Source organism: Rhinolophus sinicus, chromosome 5 (assembly GCF_057876585.1).
Source record: "Rhinolophus sinicus isolate RSI-liver-muscle chromosome 5, RSI-T2T, whole genome shotgun sequence".
Taxonomy (NCBI): domain Eukaryota; kingdom Metazoa; phylum Chordata; class Mammalia; order Chiroptera; family Rhinolophidae; genus Rhinolophus; species Rhinolophus sinicus.
In genome coordinates, this window is record NC_142505.1 from 82,984,855 (window position 1) to 83,004,339 (window position 19,485).

At 39.3% G+C, this 19,485-nt stretch overlaps 1 protein-coding gene across 18 annotated transcripts in view; it reads left to right on the forward strand.

Annotated features, from left to right (window-relative positions):
* LOC109451094 (protocadherin gamma-C4) overlaps window positions 1–19,485 on the forward strand; it is a 149,525-nt gene that overhangs the window by 105,672 nt on the left and 24,368 nt on the right. Inside the window, exon 1 of one of the 18 annotated variants that reach the window (XM_019739017.3) lies at window positions 12,309–14,994. The exons of the other annotated variants lie outside the window; for them this stretch is intronic. Within the exon in view, the coding sequence (XP_019594576.2) occupies window positions 12,565–14,994 (2,430 nt within the window). The 5' untranslated portion in view covers window positions 12,309–12,564. Of the gene's footprint in view, window positions 1–12,308; window positions 14,995–19,485 lie in introns of those variants that run through there. 18 annotated transcript variants of the gene reach the window in all.

Here is a 19,485-nt window from a genome sequence, read left to right on the forward strand (position 1 = left end):
CCATTCATCCATTGATGGATATTTGGGTTGATTCCAGTTTTTGACTATTATGAAAAATGTTGCTACGAACATTTGCTACAAGGCTTTGTATGAACATATGTTTTAATTTCTGTTGGGTACATACCTAGGATCTCAATTTCACTGGTTTCTACTCTTGTATTTATCATTTCTTTTCATCTGCTTGCTTTGGGTTTATTTTGCTTTTTGTCTAGTTTCTTGAGGTAGGATAATAATTTATTGATTTGCAACCTTTTATCTTTTTTTAAAAAGATTTTATTGGGGAAGGGGAACAGGACTGTATTGGGGAACAGTGTGTACTTTCAGGACTTTTTTCCAAGTCAAGTTGTTGTCCTTTCAATCTTAGTTGTGGAGGACACAGCTCAGCTCCAGCTCCAGTTGCCGTTGCTAGTTGCAGGGGGTGCAGCCCATCAACCCTTCCGGGACTTGAGGAGTTGAACCAGCAACCTTGTGTTTGGGAGCCCACTGGCCCATGTGGGAATCGAACCAGCAGCCTTCGGAGTTAGGAGTATGGAGCTCCAACCGCCTGAGCCACCAGGCTAGCCCCATTTTCTCTTATCTTTAGTGCTATACATTTCCCTCTCAGGACTGCCTTAGTTGCATCCCATTAATTTTGATATGTTGTGTTTTTACTTTCATTCAGTTCAATGTATTTTAAAATTTCCTTTGAGACCTACCCTTTTACCCAGGATTATTTAGTTCTATGTTGTTTTATTTCCAAATGTTTAGAGATTTTCCTGTTTTCTTTCTAATTTTTTGTTTAATTCCAGGATGGTCAAAGCATATATTCTGTGTGATTTCCATTCTTTTAAATTTATTGAGCTTTGTTTCCTGACCCTGGATGTGAACAGAATGTTCCATGGGTGCTGGAAAAGATATGTATTCTGTTGTTGAGTGGAATGCTCTATAAGTGTTAATTAGATCCTATTAGTTAATGATGTTGTTCACTTCCTCTATAGCCTTGTTAGTAATTCTATCAATTATTGGAAAATAGTTTTATGAATTATTGTTCATTTCTTCTATATCCTTGTTAGTAGTTTTCTCAACTGTTGTCAAATTGTTGAAGTCCCCAACTATAATGGTGGAATTGTCTATTTTACCTTTTAGGTATATCAATTTTTGCTTCATGTATTTTGAAGTTCTGTTGTTTGGTACATACACATTTAAGATGTCTATGTCTTCCTAGTGGATTGACCCTTTTATCATTATATAATGTCCCTCTTTGTCCCTGGTAATTTTCGTTGTTGGGTAAATAGACATTTAAGATTGGTAAATCTTCTTGATACTTGATAAATTAATTTTTTTGTCATTTTGAAATCTCTTTCTTTTTCTCTGCTAATGTATCTTGCCTTAAAGTCTGTTTCTTCTGATACTGATATAGCCACTCCAGCTTCCTCATACTTAGTGTTTGCATGATATACCTTTTTCCATTCTTTATATGTAAAGTTCATTTTCTATAGACAGCATATGGTTGGGTCTTGCTTTTTTATTCATCTCTGTTTAGACCACTTACATATATATAATATTGCTATGATTATGTCTAACATCTTGCTCTTTGTTTTCTCCTTATCCCATCAGTTTTTTATTTCCTTCATCTTTTCCTACCTTCTTTTAGATTGAGTATTGTTTAGTATTCCATGTGTCTCTGGTATTAGTTTATTAGATATCCTCTTTAATTTTTTAAGTGGTTGTTCTAGGGTTTATACTATGCACCTTTAACTTACCACAATAAATATAATTCAAATAAATTATAGCACTTCACATTAATGGAAGAACCATTTAACGATATATTAGGATGGTGCAAAAGTAATTGCGGTTTTTGCAATTATTTTGCAATTATTTTTAACCTTTTAAACCACAATTACTTTTGCACCAACCTAATACTTCTATTTTTCCCCCTCTGTTTTTTTGTGCTATCATTGTCACACATTTTACTTCTGCAAATATTTTAAGCCCAAAAATATGTTATTACTTTTGCTTTAATCAATCATCTTTAAAGCAGTGAAAAAGTGAGAAGAAAAGTGTTTAATATGTAATCTACATTTTAATAATTTCTGTCACTAATTTCTTTATATAGATCCAAGTTTCCATCTATTGTCATTTTCCTTCAGACTAAAGAACTTTCCTTTAATGTTTCTTGCAGTAAAGATCTGCTGGTTGCAAATTTCCTTAGTTTTTGTTTGAGAAAAATCTTCATTTCACCTTCCTTTTTAATAATACTTTTGCTGGATATAAAATTCTAGGGTGACTTTTTTTCTCTCAGCACATTAAAGATATTGTTCCTCTATCTTCTGCCTTGCATTGTTTCTAATGAGAAGTCTACAATCTTTCATACCTTTGTTCCCTCATACTTAATGTTTTGTTTTCTCCAACTGCTTCTAAATTTTTCTCTTTATCAATGGTTTTCAGAAATGTATTATCAATGTTGGTGTGTTTTTCTTTATGTTTATCCTATGTAGGATTCACTGAGCTTCTTGATTCTGTGGGCCTATAATTTTCTTTAAGCTTAAGAAGTTTGGGGCTTTATTAAAGTATTACTTATGACACATAGAATTATGGAACTCCAAATGCACTTATGTTAGACCACTTGATATTTTCCCACAGGTTGCTGATTCTCTGTTCTTTTTTTTTTTCTCCCAATCTTTTTTTCTCTGTGTATTGCAGTTTGGATAGTTTCTATTGCTATTATTTCAAGTTCAGTGATCTTTCCTTCCTCAGTGTCTAGTCTGCTGCTAATCCCATCTAGTGAAGTTTTCATTTCATATATTGTATTTTTCATCTCTAGAAGTTTCATTTCATTATTTCATTTCTCTCATTGTTTTTATGTTTTCCTTTAAATCCTTGAGAACATTTACAATAGCTGTTTTAAAGTCCTTGTCTCTAATTTCATCACTTCTGTCATTTCTAGTGCTAATTTTCTTTCTGGGTTTAGGTCACAGTGTGCTGCTTATTTGCATGTCCAGTAATGTTTTATTGTAGACATTGTAAATGCTACATTGTTGAGTGTTTGAATTTTGTTGTCTTTCTTTAAGAACTATTGAAAGTTTTTGTTTTTGTTTTGGAAGATCAGGTTGATCTTTTCAAGGCTTGTTTTTAAGTTTTGTTAGGGCAGGTCTACATAAGCCTTTTCCTAGGCTAGTTTAGCCTTACTGATAAGTTGTGACTTTTTTATTTCTCTGAGTGTTCAGCAGGGTTCTGTATTCTGGGTGAATGGAATTCAAATATTTCCCATCCCTGTGAACTCCAGGAATTCTTCAGCTGATAACTCCCTTGACAGCTGTTCTTTGCCCAGCTTCAAAAGAGTGTTAATCTATATATGCTCAGATTATCATTCAGGGAAAGACTCAAGAAGATCCTTATCCAGATTTCTGGACTTGTAGGTGTAGCTCCGTTCTCTCTGGTATTCTGTCCCACAAATTCTAGCTGTCTTAGCCTCCCCAAACAAGACCACCGTGTTATTCTTGGATTTTTCTTTTCTTGCCCTATGGTCTGAAAACTGCCTCCAGGCAAAACAAAACAACAACAAAACCAGAGATCCTAGGACTCACTGCATTTGCTTTCCTTCTCTGTCTTGCATTCCTTTTGAGTCAATGTCTGAAAGCATTTTCCACATATTTTCTTCAGTCTTCTAGTTGTTTATTACTGGTATGGCTAGTTCCACATGGTAAAAAGCAAAAGTTTTCACTTTGCTTTTTTGCACTAACAATATATCCTGGACATCTTCTACATAAATTTATGGAGCTCTTCATTAGTTTTTAAAAATATATAGCTTCATAAAACTCCACTGTATGTGGACATATCATAGTCTATTCAACCAATCCATAGTTTGTCATTTAGTTAGTTTCTATCTTTTTTGCAATTACAAATAATGCTGTAATGAACAAACTAATATGTATTTTCATAATTTTATGGTGTATATTTAGGATAAATTCCTAAAAATGTGATTGCAAGGTCATAGGGGAAATGCATATATAGTTTTGTCAAATATAATTATTTTCCTCTATTTATGTTGTACATGTGCTCGCTTTGACAGCATATATACTATTTATGTTGTACCATTTTGCGTTCCTACTAATAAATGAGAATACTTATTTTCCAAAAGCTGCATCTGCAGTGCATGTTGTCAAGTTTTAAAATGTTTGCCAACCTGGGAAGAATCAACATAGTTAAAATGGCCATATTACCCAGAGTAGTATGCAGATTTAATGCAATCCACATCAAAATCCCAATAGCATTTTTTCAAGAAATAGAACCAAAAAATTATCAGATTTGTATGGAATCACAAAAGACCCTGAATAGCCAAAGCAATCCTATGAAAACAGAACAAGTCTGGAGGTATCACACTCTCTGACTTCAGCTTGTACTACAGAGCAACAATAATCAAAACAGCATGGTATTGGCAGAAAAACAGACACACGGACCAATGGAATAGAATTGAAAACCCAGAAATAAACCCACATATATATGGGCAGATAATTTTCGACAAAGGAGCCAAAAACATACAATGGAGAAAAGAAAGCATCTTCAATAAATGGTGCTGGGAAAATTGGAAAGCCACGTGCCAAAGTATGAAACTAGACTGCTATCTTTCATCATATACCAAAATTAACTCAAAATTAATTAAAGACCTAAACATAAGACCTGAAACAATAAACTGCATAGAAGAAAGCATAGGTATAGACCTTGGGTTCAAAGAGGATTTTATGAATTTGACCTCAAAACCAAGGGAAGTAAAAGCAAAAATAAATGAATGGGACTATGTCAAAACAAAAAGTTTCTGCACAGCTGAAAAAATCATCAACAGAATAAAGAGGCAACCAACCAAATGGGAGAAGATATTTGCAAATGATGCCTCCAAAATATATAAAGAACTTGGTCAGGGGTGGCCAGATGGCTCAGATGGTTAGGGCATGAGCTCTCAACAAGATTGCTGGTTCAATTCCTGCATGGGATGGTGGGCTTCACCCCCTGTAACTAAAGATTGAAAATGGCAACTGGATTTGGAGCTGAGCTGCGCCCTCCACAAGCAGATTGAAGGACAATGACTTGGAGCTGATAGGCCCTAGAGAAATATATTGCTCCCCACTATTCCCCAATAAGAAATTAATTAATTAATTAATTAATTAAAAGAAAGCCTTAGTTTAAAAAAAGAACTTGTTCAACTGAACAAAACAAACAAACAAAAAAATCCAACTAAAAAATGGACAGAGGACCTCAACAGACATTTCTCCCAAGAAGACATACAAACAGCCAACAGATATATGACAAAATGCTCAGCTTTGCTAGCTGTTACGGAAAGGCAAATCAAAAAAATCACAATGAGATACCACCTTACACCTGTTAGAATGACTATCATCAACAAGACAAGTAAAAACAAGTGTTGGAGATGCTGTGGAGAAAAAGGAACCCTCATACACCATTGGTGGGAATGTAAATTGCTACAGCCACTATGGAAAACAGTATGGAGGTTCTTCAAAAAATTAAGAATAGAATTATCATGTGACCCAGCAATCTCTCTCTCCTAAGTATCTACCCAAAAATATCTGAAAACATTTATCCATAAATATATATGTACCCCGATGTTCATTGCAGCATTTTTTGTGGTGGCCAGGATATGGAAACAACCAAAGTGTCCTTCGACAGATGATTGGATAAAGATGTGGTATATATACACAATTGAATACTACTCGGCCCTAAGAAAAGCTGAAATACTGCCATTTGTGACAACATAGATGGATCTTGGTATTATTATGCTAAGCAAAATAAGTCAGACATAAAATGTCAAGAACCATGACTTCACTCATATGTGAGATATAAAACTGAAAGCAACAAAAGAACAAGACAAACAAACAAACAAAAACTCACAGACACAGACAACAGTTTAGTGATTACCGAAGGGTAAGGCGAGAGAGGGAGTGGTAGAAGAGGGAAAAGGGGATCAATATATGGTGATGGAAGGAGAATTGACTCTGGTGGTGAACAACCAATGCAATATATAGATGATGTACACCTGAAACCTATATAATTTTAGTAACCAATATCACCCCAGTAAATTTAATTTAAAAAAAACAAAACACTCTTCACTCTGTTCACCCAAGAGGATGACTCACTTCCAAGCTCTGAAGACTTTTTTTTTAAAAGCTTTTTAATCTCAGTCATAATAAGAATGCTTTACCACAAGCTGTCTTAATTACCTTATTGTTTTGCTGAAAATATCTAGGAGTCTTACAGCAATAAATAATCAACATAAAAAATAAAATATTGAATAAACAAAACTTAAAAATGCCAATCTGGTCAGTAAAAAAAAATAAATCTCAAAATAGTTTTAATTAGAATTTCTCTCATTATGGTTAAAGAGAAATACCTTTTCATATGTATAAGAGCAAGTTTGTCTCTTCTTTAAAATGGTCTGTTCGGGGTGGCTAGTTACCTCAGTTGGTTAGAGCGTGGTGCTAATAACACCAAAGTTGCCAGTTCAATCCCCGCAAGGGCCACTGTGAGCTGTGCCCTCCTTAAAAAAAAAATTCTCTGTTCATGTCTTATGTTCATTTGTCTATTAAGTTTTTTAAGTGTTTTGTCCTAAGATTTTAAAAAGTTATTTTATAGTTAGAGATATTAGTTCTTTGTCCAAGGTACAAGTTGCAAATATATATATTTTTACGTTTCATTTGACTTTCACGTTTGTTTCTGGTATTTTTTGCAGTGAAACCTTTTTTCCACTTTATTTTTATGTAGTCAAATGAATCCGTCTTGTATTGAATTTAGGTTTGGTGTCATAATTAGAAAGCCTTGCCTCACACTTGTGTTATAGAAAAATTCATCAATTTTCTTCTAGGACTTTTTGGTTTTTGCATTTAAATGGCTGATCTATATAGACTTTATTATTGTGTGTGCTGAGATATGGGACTAATTTTGTCCTTTTTTCCTAAGTGGCTATCCAGTTGTCCCAATACCATTTACTAAAAACTTCATCTTTGCCTCAGTGATTTGGAATAGCACCTTTATCATGTACTAAACTTCTATATTGCCAGAGGTTTTAATGATCAGAAAGCCACACTTCTTTCTCACTCAAAGTTATCATTATATGTTGTGGTCAGTTACTTCAGCTAGAAAAAATACACAATTCAGTTATACAAGGCTACCCGTTTGGTGAGAAATGATAACAATATGGTAACAGCATGCTGGGGAGTAAAATGAACAAATTCTATATTTCTAAGGAGAATTTAGGTCTCTTGCGAGATTTTCAGGTGGACAAATGTAGTAATCTTTTGCAGGTAGTTTTCTGGTATATTTAAACTTTGTGATATAATAAGCAATAAGAGAGTATCAAGAGTAGAAGAGAATAGCACTCAAACAGGAGAAGGGGTAAACATCTCTTTTTTTCTTAAACTTTTGACTTTTGAAATCACTGGTTGTAGTTCATAGATATATATGAACTACATATATGTAACAGATATATTTATATATGTATATATATATATACATATATCTATATCTATATCTATATCTATCTATCTATCTATCTATCTATCTATCTATCTATCTATCTATATAAAGTGTATTTTTCGGGACTCATCAGCTCCAAGCCAAGTAGTTGTTTCACTCTAGTTGTGGAGGGCGCAGCTCACAGTGGCCCATGTGGGGATAGAACCAGCAACCTTGTTGTTAAGAGCACTGCGCTCTAACCAACTGAGCTAACCGGTGGCTCCCCAAAATATTTTGATAAGATAATTTCTCCTTGTTCCAGGGGTAGATAAAATGGAGTTTTTATAAAACTTAATCTTAAGATTCATAGATCACCTTTCAAATCAAAATATTCAAAACAGTTTTTCATACAGGTAAACTTAGATAAATATAAAACAGTTTTTTCATACAGGTAAACTTAGATAAATATAAGTCTAATCATTCAGCTTCTTCACCAGATCCTTGAATCACTCACCTGTCTAAATGGGATACGTGTTTGATTGATCTATTGCTTATCTGTTTTTATACCATATTTCCTCAAATGGTCCCTTAATTTGACCTTAGGATGTTCCTCCAATAGGCAAAATAGATTGAATCGAAAGATTATTAGATGATATTTAAGATTTTAAGGAAATAATGCATATATGTTTTGTTTTTCTTCTTCCCCTTCTTTGTTTTTTCTTGAATGCAATGATTTAAAAATATCATGAGTAGGCTTTTCTGATATTACTGACTGTCCCTCTAGGAATACATAATATTAGGTAATACCCTAATTTTAAAAATAATATTAGGTAATATTTATGGAGAGCTTTCTCTGTGCCTTGCCATACCCAGGCAAGGCCAATGTCATGGGTATGTAACCTATGCAGTCACACTGGCCCCCATTCTTAGAAGGGCCCTTCATTTGGGTTAATAATCTGCTATCACCATCTTGAAATTCTTAATAATTTTTAAACAAGGAACCCCCTATTTTCATTTTGCATTGGCCCCCAAAATGAGTATTTCTCTAATACTTTATGGAGCAAGCACTATGTTTTTCCAGGAGAGTATATAATTTAATTTATATTCTTTAAAATCCCTCAGGTTTCTGTATGTGAAATAGAGTTTGGGGAAAGCAAAGAGGAAATAAGACCATAAAGGAAAGCATGACAGGATTTAAGGTGGTTTTGACTCAGATGGTGGCTGTAAAGAGGGAAAATAGTTGATAGATTCAAATATATTTTGGAGGTAGTAAGCATTGGCGTGAACTGGTAGTGAATGGAATGTGGGAATATAGAAAAAGATATTAAGAATGACTTGGGGCTTTTTGACTGGACTAGAAGTGCCCTTTATCAGAAGAAGGTTGGAGAAAGAATAGATTTGAGGGTGTAGTTAAGAGGTGACTTGGGCATTATGCTAATGAAAGATGCCAGATAACAAAAGGCTACGTATTTTATCATTCCCTTTTAATGAAATTTGTAGAAAACTGCATAGAAGGCAGCTCAGTGGTGGTCTGAGGCTGAGGGTAGGAGCAAGGATTGACTGCAGACAAACATGAGGGAACTTTTGGGTTTCATAACTGTATAAATTTACTAAAAATCATTGATTGTCTAGCTGAACTCTATGCTAAGTATAAAGCTGTTAAAGGATTAAAGTAAGATATTGAGATGCCTGTGGTTATGTCAAGGAGTACTATTATTATTTCCATTTTACAAATCAAGAAAATAAAAGGTAAGTTTTAAAAAAAAAAAAAAAAGCTTCCTGGTTACTGAACTACTAAGTGTAATATCCAGTATGGGAACTCGAGTCCTTTGGACAGTGAGGCCTCACTCTTCACCACTATGATATGTTTACTTTCTATTTAAAAATTATATTATGTTTGCTGCATCACATTGGTCAGAGGCTCTCTTAAAATCATAAAACAGAGGAAAAAGAAGATAGACACCAGAAAATTGTTTTGATCCTATACACTGGTGCTTCCGTTTCCCTGGATATACATGACACAGCCAAGTTATGCCATCTATGTTTTTCTCCAATGTGAGTTGTATTACCACACCTTACTTGGTTCTTTGGCAACTGTATTTTCTCTTTCAAATCTTTGGTTAAGAAATAGTTTCGTTAGGCCCATTGGTAGCTTGAAAGAGTGACTGTATCTTCCAAAAATGCTTTCTCCTAGGGAAATGGATACACATAAATGAATGTATACAATCCTTAGTGTGCTGTTAGCGTGAAGATTGCTGTATTAATAAGCATTAAGTATAGGGAGATGTTGGTCAAAGGGTACACATGTTCAGTTATAAGATGGATAAGTTTGCGGACTCTAATGTATAGCAGGTGACTATAGTTAACAGTACTGTAGTGTGTATTTGAAATTTGCTGAGAGAGTAGATTTTAAATGTTCTCCTCATACACACATGGCAACTAGGTGAGGTGGATGTGTTAACTGTATCGTGGTGATCATTTCACAATATATACGTGTAGTAAATCATCATGTTGTACACCTTAAATTTATACAATTTTATTTGTCAATTGTACTTCAATAAAGTTGAGGGGGGAAGCATTAAGTACCTACTGTAGTACACACCAGGGATACAAGTGGTCATCAAAATAGACATGGTCTCTGACCCCCTGCAGCTTTATTTAGTGGGAACGACAGGCATTATGCTTAAACAAAAAGTAATTATAAAATGTGAAATTGTGTTAGATTTAACAAAGGAAAATATAAGGTGCTCTGAGAGAGCATAACAAAGGCTTCTGGTTTTAACTGGGACCTCATGGAAGAAGTCTGTAGGAAATAACATTTAAACTGAGACCTGAAAGGTTTGTAGAAATTAACAAAGCAAAGGGAGGGAAGGGAAAGAAGCTCTCCAAGGAAAGGAACAGCCTGTGTGAAGGCCCTGGGGCACATAAGAGATTCGCTGATGACCATACTGAAAGCAGGATTATGGAATATCAAGGGATGGAGAAGACACAAGAGCAAGGATACTATGCAAAGGATTTGGTATTTTATTTTAAGAGCAGTGAGATGCTACGGAGGAGTTTGAGCTGGATAATGGTATGATCCAAGTAAAATGTTAAGATCATTCTGGCTACTGTGGAGAATGGATCCAAGAGGATTCTGCTGGCTTATGAAGAGATCTTAGGAAAACTATGGGCTTTATTATGAATGGGAAAACTACTTCAATTTTTAAAAGCTAGTTTTCAAAAGACATACTGTCAAATAAGTGATGGTGAGTGGAAAAAAATGATTGATAAATCAGTATACCTCTGAATAATTCACTAGATCATTGCTTCGCAAACTTTAATGTGAATTCAAATTACCCAGGTATTTTGTTAATGAAAATGTTGGTTTGGTAGGCCTGGAGAGGGGGCATTTCTGCATTTCTAACAGCTCCCAGGTGATGCCTGTGCCACTGGTCCTTGGATCATACTTTGAGTAGCAAGTGACTGGGCTATATTCTAAACTCTAAATATATTCTATCTTTTAATGCCTGTCAGCCATCTTGTGGTCTGGCAAATTGTCGAATTTGAGTATTTAAAACTGGGGGTTTAAGAGATGAATTAAAGTATTGAGGAAGTGGAGAAACAGATCAAATATGACTTTTCATCTCTCCAGTAAATAGCTTATATATACTTACTTCCTATCTACCTATGTAACCTATCTGCCTACCTCCCTGCCTCAAGAATCAGTTACATTTCAGAAAGGACTATAGGTAATCAAAGTAGTGTTCAAGACAATTATACAGAAATAGTATGTGAGGCTCTAAAACTTTGCCTCTAATATCTAACTGGGTGATTTGCATCATTAATTGAGACTTACTCTGTGCCAGGCATTTTACCTGCCTTATTCATTTAATAGATTGGAACCCAGAAAGAGCCCTTAGAGGATGGCTTCTTGTCGAAGGATGTACAACTCAGCTCTGACTTATTTCATACCTGACTCTGTTATTCATTATCCTAATCATTGCTACTTTGTTTGTTTAGTGACTACAATCCTAAATACAGAAAACTTGAGGTTCTTTAGTCTGGGGGTAAAGGCTTTGCATTTCTCTAATACTTTATGGAGCTTTGCAGCTATATCGCAATCATTTTATAAAGGCCCCAGGTGGTAAATAGGTCTGGTCTCCCCCTCTTTGGGGAGAGGGGCTATCCCTTTTTTTAAACAATGCAACTCCTCGTTGTGGCATATGAACCCAAGATCTTGGGGAATGCACTGATCAAGTAAAGGGAAACACTTGAGATTATGCTCTATGATTAAGATTATGCCCGTTGAGAAAGACAGGGCAGGACATTTCACATTGTTTAAGAAATGGGAGCTAAATAACATCCAGTTTCAAAAGAAATCCGAATTGAATTTTTAAATTTCATAAAATAATTAAACCAAACAGATAGTAGTTCTTGTTGATTTTCTTTACTGAGGAAGTGACAGGGAATTCTACAGTCTCATCCGGGTAAGAGACAAAACGGAAAGTATTAACATTGCCACAGAAATGCTAAATGCCTCCTTGCAAGTAGAGTCCGGATAGATGGGTTTTACCCTGTCCTTCAACAAACCAAATTTGTTGGTGTTTTTCCAGACAGCGTTGTATCGTTTTCGGTTTGGTTTGAATCCCCCCCTTCTTGCGATTAAAGACAGCCATTAAAATGTTTAATAGGCCTTGGTTTGGCTTGAAGAGTTGTAGGCGGCGAGCTTCATCGCCCCGCAATTGGCTTTCCAGGCTCAGATGGGTTTCCGATGTACGGATACTGCCAAGGCGCTTTGGCCGCAAACTCTGGAAGGAAGCCAAAGGAAAGTGAAGTTCCTGGCGCTAAGCGCTCGTCCCGCGCAGAGAGCCCGGCGCTAGCGCATTCTTCGTGCAGTTATTGGCTGGGACTCTGCGTGCCGCTGTCGGCCAATGAAGAGGCTGGAGATCTGCCCCGGCCCGTCCCCTCTCGGCGCCCCGGGATGAGGCAGAGACTGAACAGCCGGCGAGCAAATCATCGGCATCCAGAAAGCCATGTCCGACTCGGAGCCCAGCGCCCAAGCGCTAACCCGCTGAAAGTTTCTCAGCGAAAACGCCGGGACCGTCTGGACCCCGCGAAGAGGAACTGCCTTTGAGTGAGATGGTCCCAGAGGCCCGTTGGAACGGACTGGTAAGCACCCGCAGAGTGGTGGGAGTTTTGCTTCTGCTTGGCGCCTTGCACAAGGCTTCCGCCGTCATTCGCTATGAGATCCTGGAGGAAAGAGAGAAGGGTTTCGCGGTGGGCAACGTGGTCACGGACCTTGGCTTGGATCTCGGCAGCCTGTCAGCCCGCAGGCTCCGGGTGGTGTCCGCAGCTAGCCGCAAATTCTTTGAGGTGAACCGGGAGACCGGAGAGATGTTCGTGAACGACCGCCTGGATCGCGAGGAGCTTTGTGGGACGCTGCCCTCCTGCACCATAACTCTGGAGTTGATAGTGGAGAGTCCGCTAGAGCTGTTCAGTGCGGAAGTGGTGATCCAGGATATCAACGACAACAATCCCGCTTTCCCTACCCGGGAAATGAAATTGGAGATTAGCGAGGCCGTGGCGCCGGGCACGCGCTTTCCGCTCGAGAGCGCGCACGATCCCGATGTGGGCAGCAACTCTTTACAAACCTACGAGCTGAGCCGCAATGAGTACTTTGCGCTTCGCTTGCAGACGCGGGAGGACAGCACCAAGTACGCGGAGCTGGTTCTGGAGCGCGCCCTGGACCGGGAGCGAGAGCCGAGTCTCCATTTGGTGCTGACGGCGTCAGACGGAGGAACCCCGGCTCTCTCCGCCAGCCTTTCTATTCGCATCACTGTGCTGGACGCGAATGACAATGCTCCCGCCTTCAACCAGTCCTTGTACCGGGCGCGCGTCCTGGAGGATGCACCCCCCGGCACTCGCGTGGTGCAAGTCCGCGCAACGGACCTGGATGAAGGCCCCAACGGTGAAATCATTTACTCCTTCGGCAGCCACAACCGCGCTGGCGTGCGGGAACTCTTCGCCTTAGACCTTGTAACGGGAGTGCTGACAATCAAAGGTCGGCTGGACTTTGAAGACACGAAACTCCACGAGATTTACATACAGGCCAAAGACAAGGGCGCCAATCCCGAAGGAGCACATTGCAAAGTCTTGGTAGAGGTTGTAGACGTCAATGACAATGCTCCGGAGATCACAGTGACTTCTGTGTACAGTCCAGTCCCCGAGGACGCCCCTTTAGGAACTGTCATCGCTTTGCTCAGTGTGAACGATCTGGATACTGGGGAGAACGGGCTGGTGACTTGCGACATTCCTCCTGGTCTCCCCTTCAGTCTTACTTCTTCCCTCAAGAATTACTTTACTTTGAAAACCAGCGCAGCCCTGGATCGGGAGGCTGTGCCAGAATACAACCTCAGCATCACTGCTCGAGATGCGGGCGCCCCTTCCCTCTCGGCCCTCACGACAGTTCGCGTGCAAGTGTCCGACATCAACGACAATCCCCCACAGTCCTCACAATCTTCCTACGACGTTTACGTGGAGGAAAATAACGTCCCCGGGGTTCCAATACTAAATCTAAGTGTCTGGGACCCCGACGCCCCTCAGAATGCTCGCCTTTCCTTCTTTCTCTTGGAGCAAGGAGCTGAAACTGGGTTAGTGGGTCGCTATTTCACGATAAATCGTGATAGTGGCGTCGTGTCTTCCTTGGTACCCCTGGACTATGAGGATCGGCGGGAGTTCGAATTAACAGCTCACATCAGCGATGGAGGCACCCCGGTCCTGACCACCAACATCAGCGTGAACATACTTGTCACCGATCAAAACGACAACGCCCCCCAGGTCATATACCCCCGGCCTGGCCGGAGCTCTGTGGAGATGCTGCCCCGAGGTACCCCTGCCGGCCACGTGGTTACGCGGGTGGTAGGCTGGGACCCAGATGCAGGGCACAACGCCTGGCTCTCCTACAGCCTCTTGGGAGCCTCCAACCAGAGCCTTTTCGCTGTGGGGCTTCACACGGGTCAGATCAGCACTGCCCGCCCAGTCCAGGACACAGATTCACCCAGGCAAACTCTCACGGTCTTGATCAAAGACAATGGGGAGCCATCGCTGTCCACCACCGCCACCCTGACTGTGTCAGTAACTGAGGAATCTCCAGAAGCCCGGGCCGAGTTCCCCTCCGGCTCCGCCCCTGGGGAGCAGAATAAAAACCTCACCTTTTATCTACTCCTCTCTCTAATCCTGGTCTCTGTGGGGTTCGCCGTCACCATATTGGGACTGATTATATTCAAAGTTTACAAGTGGAAACAGTCCAGGGACCTATACCGAGGCCCCGTGAGCTCCCTGTACCGAACACCAGGGCCCTCTCTGCACGCGGACGCCGTGCGGGGAGGCCTGTTGCCACCGCACCTTTACCATCAGGTGTACCTCACCACTGACTCGCGCCGCAGCGACCCGCTGCTGAAGAAACCTGGGGCCGCCAGCCCTCTGGCAAGCCGCCAGAACACGCTGCGGAGCTGCGACCCGGTGTTTTATAGGCAAGTGTTGGGTGCAGAGAGCTCCCCTCCCGGACAGGTAAGGGTTCGCAGGTCATCCGCGATGATATTAATGCTTTTTGCTTCTTGCTCCATGTTCAGGAAGGTCTGGAGTCATTTTTTCAGTGATGAAAATGTTTTCCTTCCTAATGGTGCATTCACATTTTCTCCTGGCTCTTCCTAGATCAAACTTCGTGCCTTTGCAAAGGGTATGGCCTGACTAGAGTGTGGTTCTTGGTCCTCACACGATGTGGATTAATTGATTCACCTGTGGACCCAGTTCACACCCTCAACACTTGCTTGCTGCAACAACTAACCGATCTTGCTAAGGGGCCATTACACTGTAACCCAAGATCTCAGCACTCAGAGCTTAGCTTGGTGTTATTTGCATTGGGAACAAGCTGCTGGACACCTCTAACCAGTTGCAGCTGCTAGGAATATAAAAACTATTTCATTCATCCATCTTTGAAGTGATGGTCACATCTGCATTAAAACCAATGGTTTCCTAATCATTGTCCTTTGCCTATACAGATCCTGTGCCTCATTCTTAGATGATTTTCTATGACAAATAAAATTCTAGGCATCCTTTAAATTTTATTTCAAGAACATTACTTACTGGAAATGATGTGCACATTACTTACCAAATATTTTTATGTTATAATAATGATGCATGTGCATATAGAAAATTTGGAAAATGGAGAAAAGTATAAAGAAAAAAATTAAAACTAATCCCCAAATCCAAAATAACCACCATTAATTATAAAAGTAAAAGTAATCATTTATTTTGAGAATAAATCCAGATAATCCAAAAAAGCATAAAGTACAAAACGAAAGTTTTTTTTGTACCCCCCCCACCCCTGTGTAATTCCCTATCCTTCCAGCATTATTTTTCTTAGATATACACATAAAGTGCAAGGTAGGTAAATTCATATCCTGAGAAAGATAAAGTTTTCATTTATTCAGGATGGTGTGTAGGTGACTTCAAGGCTTTTCTCTTGGAGTGCAGCTTACACATACTTCTGATGGTGGGAGAGCCACAGTTTTGTTACTAATAAGGGTATTATTGCTGTCAACCCTTGGATTTGGCAGTCACACACATGAGGCTCCACCACTTACCAGTTATGAGTCCTTCGCCAAGTTAATCTTTCTAAGCCTGTTTCTCATATGAAAAAAGGGAGTGACAACAGTATTATACGATTAGTGCATGATATGTATGCACAGTGCCTGGTGTATCATAAGAGTTAAAAAATTATTAGCTATTTTTATTTTTATTAGTTCTTTACCTACCCCAAATCTTAAACACACCTCGGAAATAAGCAAATCTGGAGATAGCCAAAGATGACAAAGTAGAGGCTTAGGAAGGATGAAAACCAGAGAAAATCAGGTGCTACTTTTCTGATCACACTGGAAAACAGCTGGTACTTTCCCTAAAGCAATGTTATCAAACTTGATTGCACACTAGAATTACCTTTTAAAAATTCTGAAGCCCAGGCCACATCCCAGACCAATTAAAGCACAATCTCTGGGGATGGGACACAGGAATCAGTATTTTTTAAAGGTCCTAAAGTAATTCCAATGTGAATACAAGTTTAAAACCACTGCCCTAGAACCTGCCAGTCTATCAATTAACATTTTTATAAAGCAAAGTGTTATTCTGGTTCCAGGAGCCAACCTTACTGGCCAGGAAAACTTTTAAAAATTCTGTGATGTTATGTACCAACTTAAAACAGTACATAGAATAGTTCTAGAAAAGCATTGTAGGGAAGACATAAGATGATAGTTTAGTCATCTAAAGAGAAAATCTTCCTAAACCACTAGCAATCGGGCAACTATTCTTTTAATGTCTAGAGCTGGGCAATGGGCATGGGGTCTCTTTGGGGGCTGACAAAAATGTTCTGTAATTAGAATGTGGTGATGCTTGCATTGTTTTAGTATATGTGAATATCTTTCTAAAAAACCCCATTGAATTGTACACTTTAAATGGATAAATTGTATGATATTTGAATTATATTTCAGTAAAGCTATTTTAAAACTCTAGAGATGGGAGAATCACATACTTGGCATAAAAAGGTCAAGTCAAGGATATGTAGGATTAAGGCTTTATGGCGCTCCAATTCTAGTAATACAGACTGTATGCCTGTTTGTTTTGGTGTGAACTTGCAAATATAAGGGATTGAGACCTATAAGAGGTCTAGTTCTTGGATATTAAAGACATCAGTAAAGGGCCAGTCATGGTTATAGAGATGACAAACTGATAGAAAAATCAATTAAGATGTTACAGAAAGAGGCTTTATTTCTTTCCAGAAAGACCAGGGGTGGGAGTGGGGAAAACCTAGTACTACACAAACTACTAGTTATTTAGCTTTAGACAAGTCTCTTAACCTCTCTGAACTCCATTGTCCTCATCTATAAAATAAAGGTAATACCGCCTTTCAAAATTGTTGTATGAGTGAAAAGTAATGCATATAAAGTGTCTGTACTCAACAGAAAGTACTTACATAAAATGCATGTATTCAATATTTGTGGAACTAATACATGATAATATCAATAATTCACCATTTATTGAGTATCCCTATGTGTTCATCCCTATGAGCATCCCACTGCAAAAGATGAAAAGATACAGTCAGGCCATTATGGTCCACAGAGTAGCACCATAGGAGACAGACATGCTGGAAAAAAAGATAATATAAGAAACAATGGGAGCAAAGGGAAAGAAACACCTAAGCGAGCCTGGGGAAATCAGGAAGACTTCATAGAGGTGGTGATGCTTGAGCTGAGAACTAAAGATTGAGTAATAGTTTGTTAGATAGTAAAGGGTGAAGGAGGGCATGGAGGGGACCTTGCAGGAAATCCCATGCAGAGGGATAATGATATTACATTATTGCTGAAACTTAAAGTGTGTTTGTAAAACAGTCTTTGGAAGAAATAAAGTGAAACAAGTAGGTGGGAGTTAGATTTTGAATTACCTTTAGGTCAGGCCAAGGAGTTTTTATTTTATTCTGCATTGATAATAGTCATTGCACAATTTTGAACTGACATGGGTATGATGTCATCAGCGTTTTTTGTTTGATTGTTTTAGAGAGATTATTCTGGCGGCCATATTCTGAGATAGATTGGAGACATTGAGACTGGAGACAAAGAGAACAGTTAGGAGGCTATTACAATATTTGAGAAGATTGATAAATGCTTGAGCCACCACACAGTGGCAGGATAGATGGAGGGAGATGACTGTAGTAAAATCATCAGGACTTGTTATCTGACATGATATAGGTAGCAGAGAGAGGAATGAGTCAAGGATGGCGCTCCCCTCCCCCATTCCGATGCAGCTGGGTGGATGATGGTGTCATTCACTGAAGTGAATCCTGGCATAAACACCTAGTAGGTCAGACTGATTTACACCTCCATTATTCCTATGGGAGGAGGTTTAGGTGTTTTTGTTTTGTTTTGTTTTGTTTTGTTTTTTGTAAAAGAGCACAGAAAGCAGATCCCTGCCTTTGAGACCAGAATGTTGGTCAAAAGGATATTCCTGAGGATCAAGGGTTTGGGGAAAAAATCCAGGGACGATAAGAAACCCAGGTTTTGCTAGTGTTTTGGGCATCCAGGTTTTGCCAGTGTTTTGGGCATTCAGTGGTAACCTAGGTGAGGATTTGAATAAGTTAAGAAATCTCATGTCCAGATCAGGCTGGATTTTTCTCTTTGTGCTCTGGTGTGTTTGCCACTTGGATTACAGTTTGCAGGTTTACTGTGTGAAATGAGTTGTGTTTCTGCTTTTGTGCAAGGTGGTAGCCAGGCTCCTGGGAAGGGTCTGGATCAGGGTGGGGCTGGAGTGAGATCAATCTCTAGCTCCAAGAGGCCCCCTGGGGTAAGTGAAAAGCTTGCTCTTTTGAAACAGTCTGTTGGTAATTAACAACATATCAAGCATACCATGGTGTCAAATAAAGGAGATTTGTGGGCAGTGCTGTTGGTAGCTGATCTCAATCTTATTCACGGGAGCTATTAAATCTGTGCACATTAGCATTCTGCGAGGTAATGAGATCTAGTCCTTAGCGCCTCCCAGACACAACTGATTCTTTACTGATTTGGAACATCTCCCTCTCCTGGCTTCCTCCACTCTGCTTCATCTTCTCTACTGTCCTTGAAATCAATGAATGGTAATTTAGTATATCACTATCAAGCGTCTGAATAAAAGAAGTTTGGTTTCCTCTGTGCTTCCTGTTACAACAAAAACGTGTACTGCATAAATTTAACTGGCTACATTAATGTATAAGGCTTTTCTGCTAAGAGGTGGAGATATTTCTAAATAATCTGCAGAGGAGCAGAGTTTTTGTGTATATGGCAGTGTTTTAAATAGCTGTTGCTCTAATACAATTAGACTGAGGCAGAAGCTACTCATTTAGAATATTGGTGGATAACAACACTGGCTTGAACAAAATGACCAGTCTCAAATGGCTACTCCTTTCTGGGCTGCAGGTTGCTAAGGCTCAGGCTGTCGCTGCCCGCCCCCCACCCCGCCCCGCTAAAGAGGGGAGGG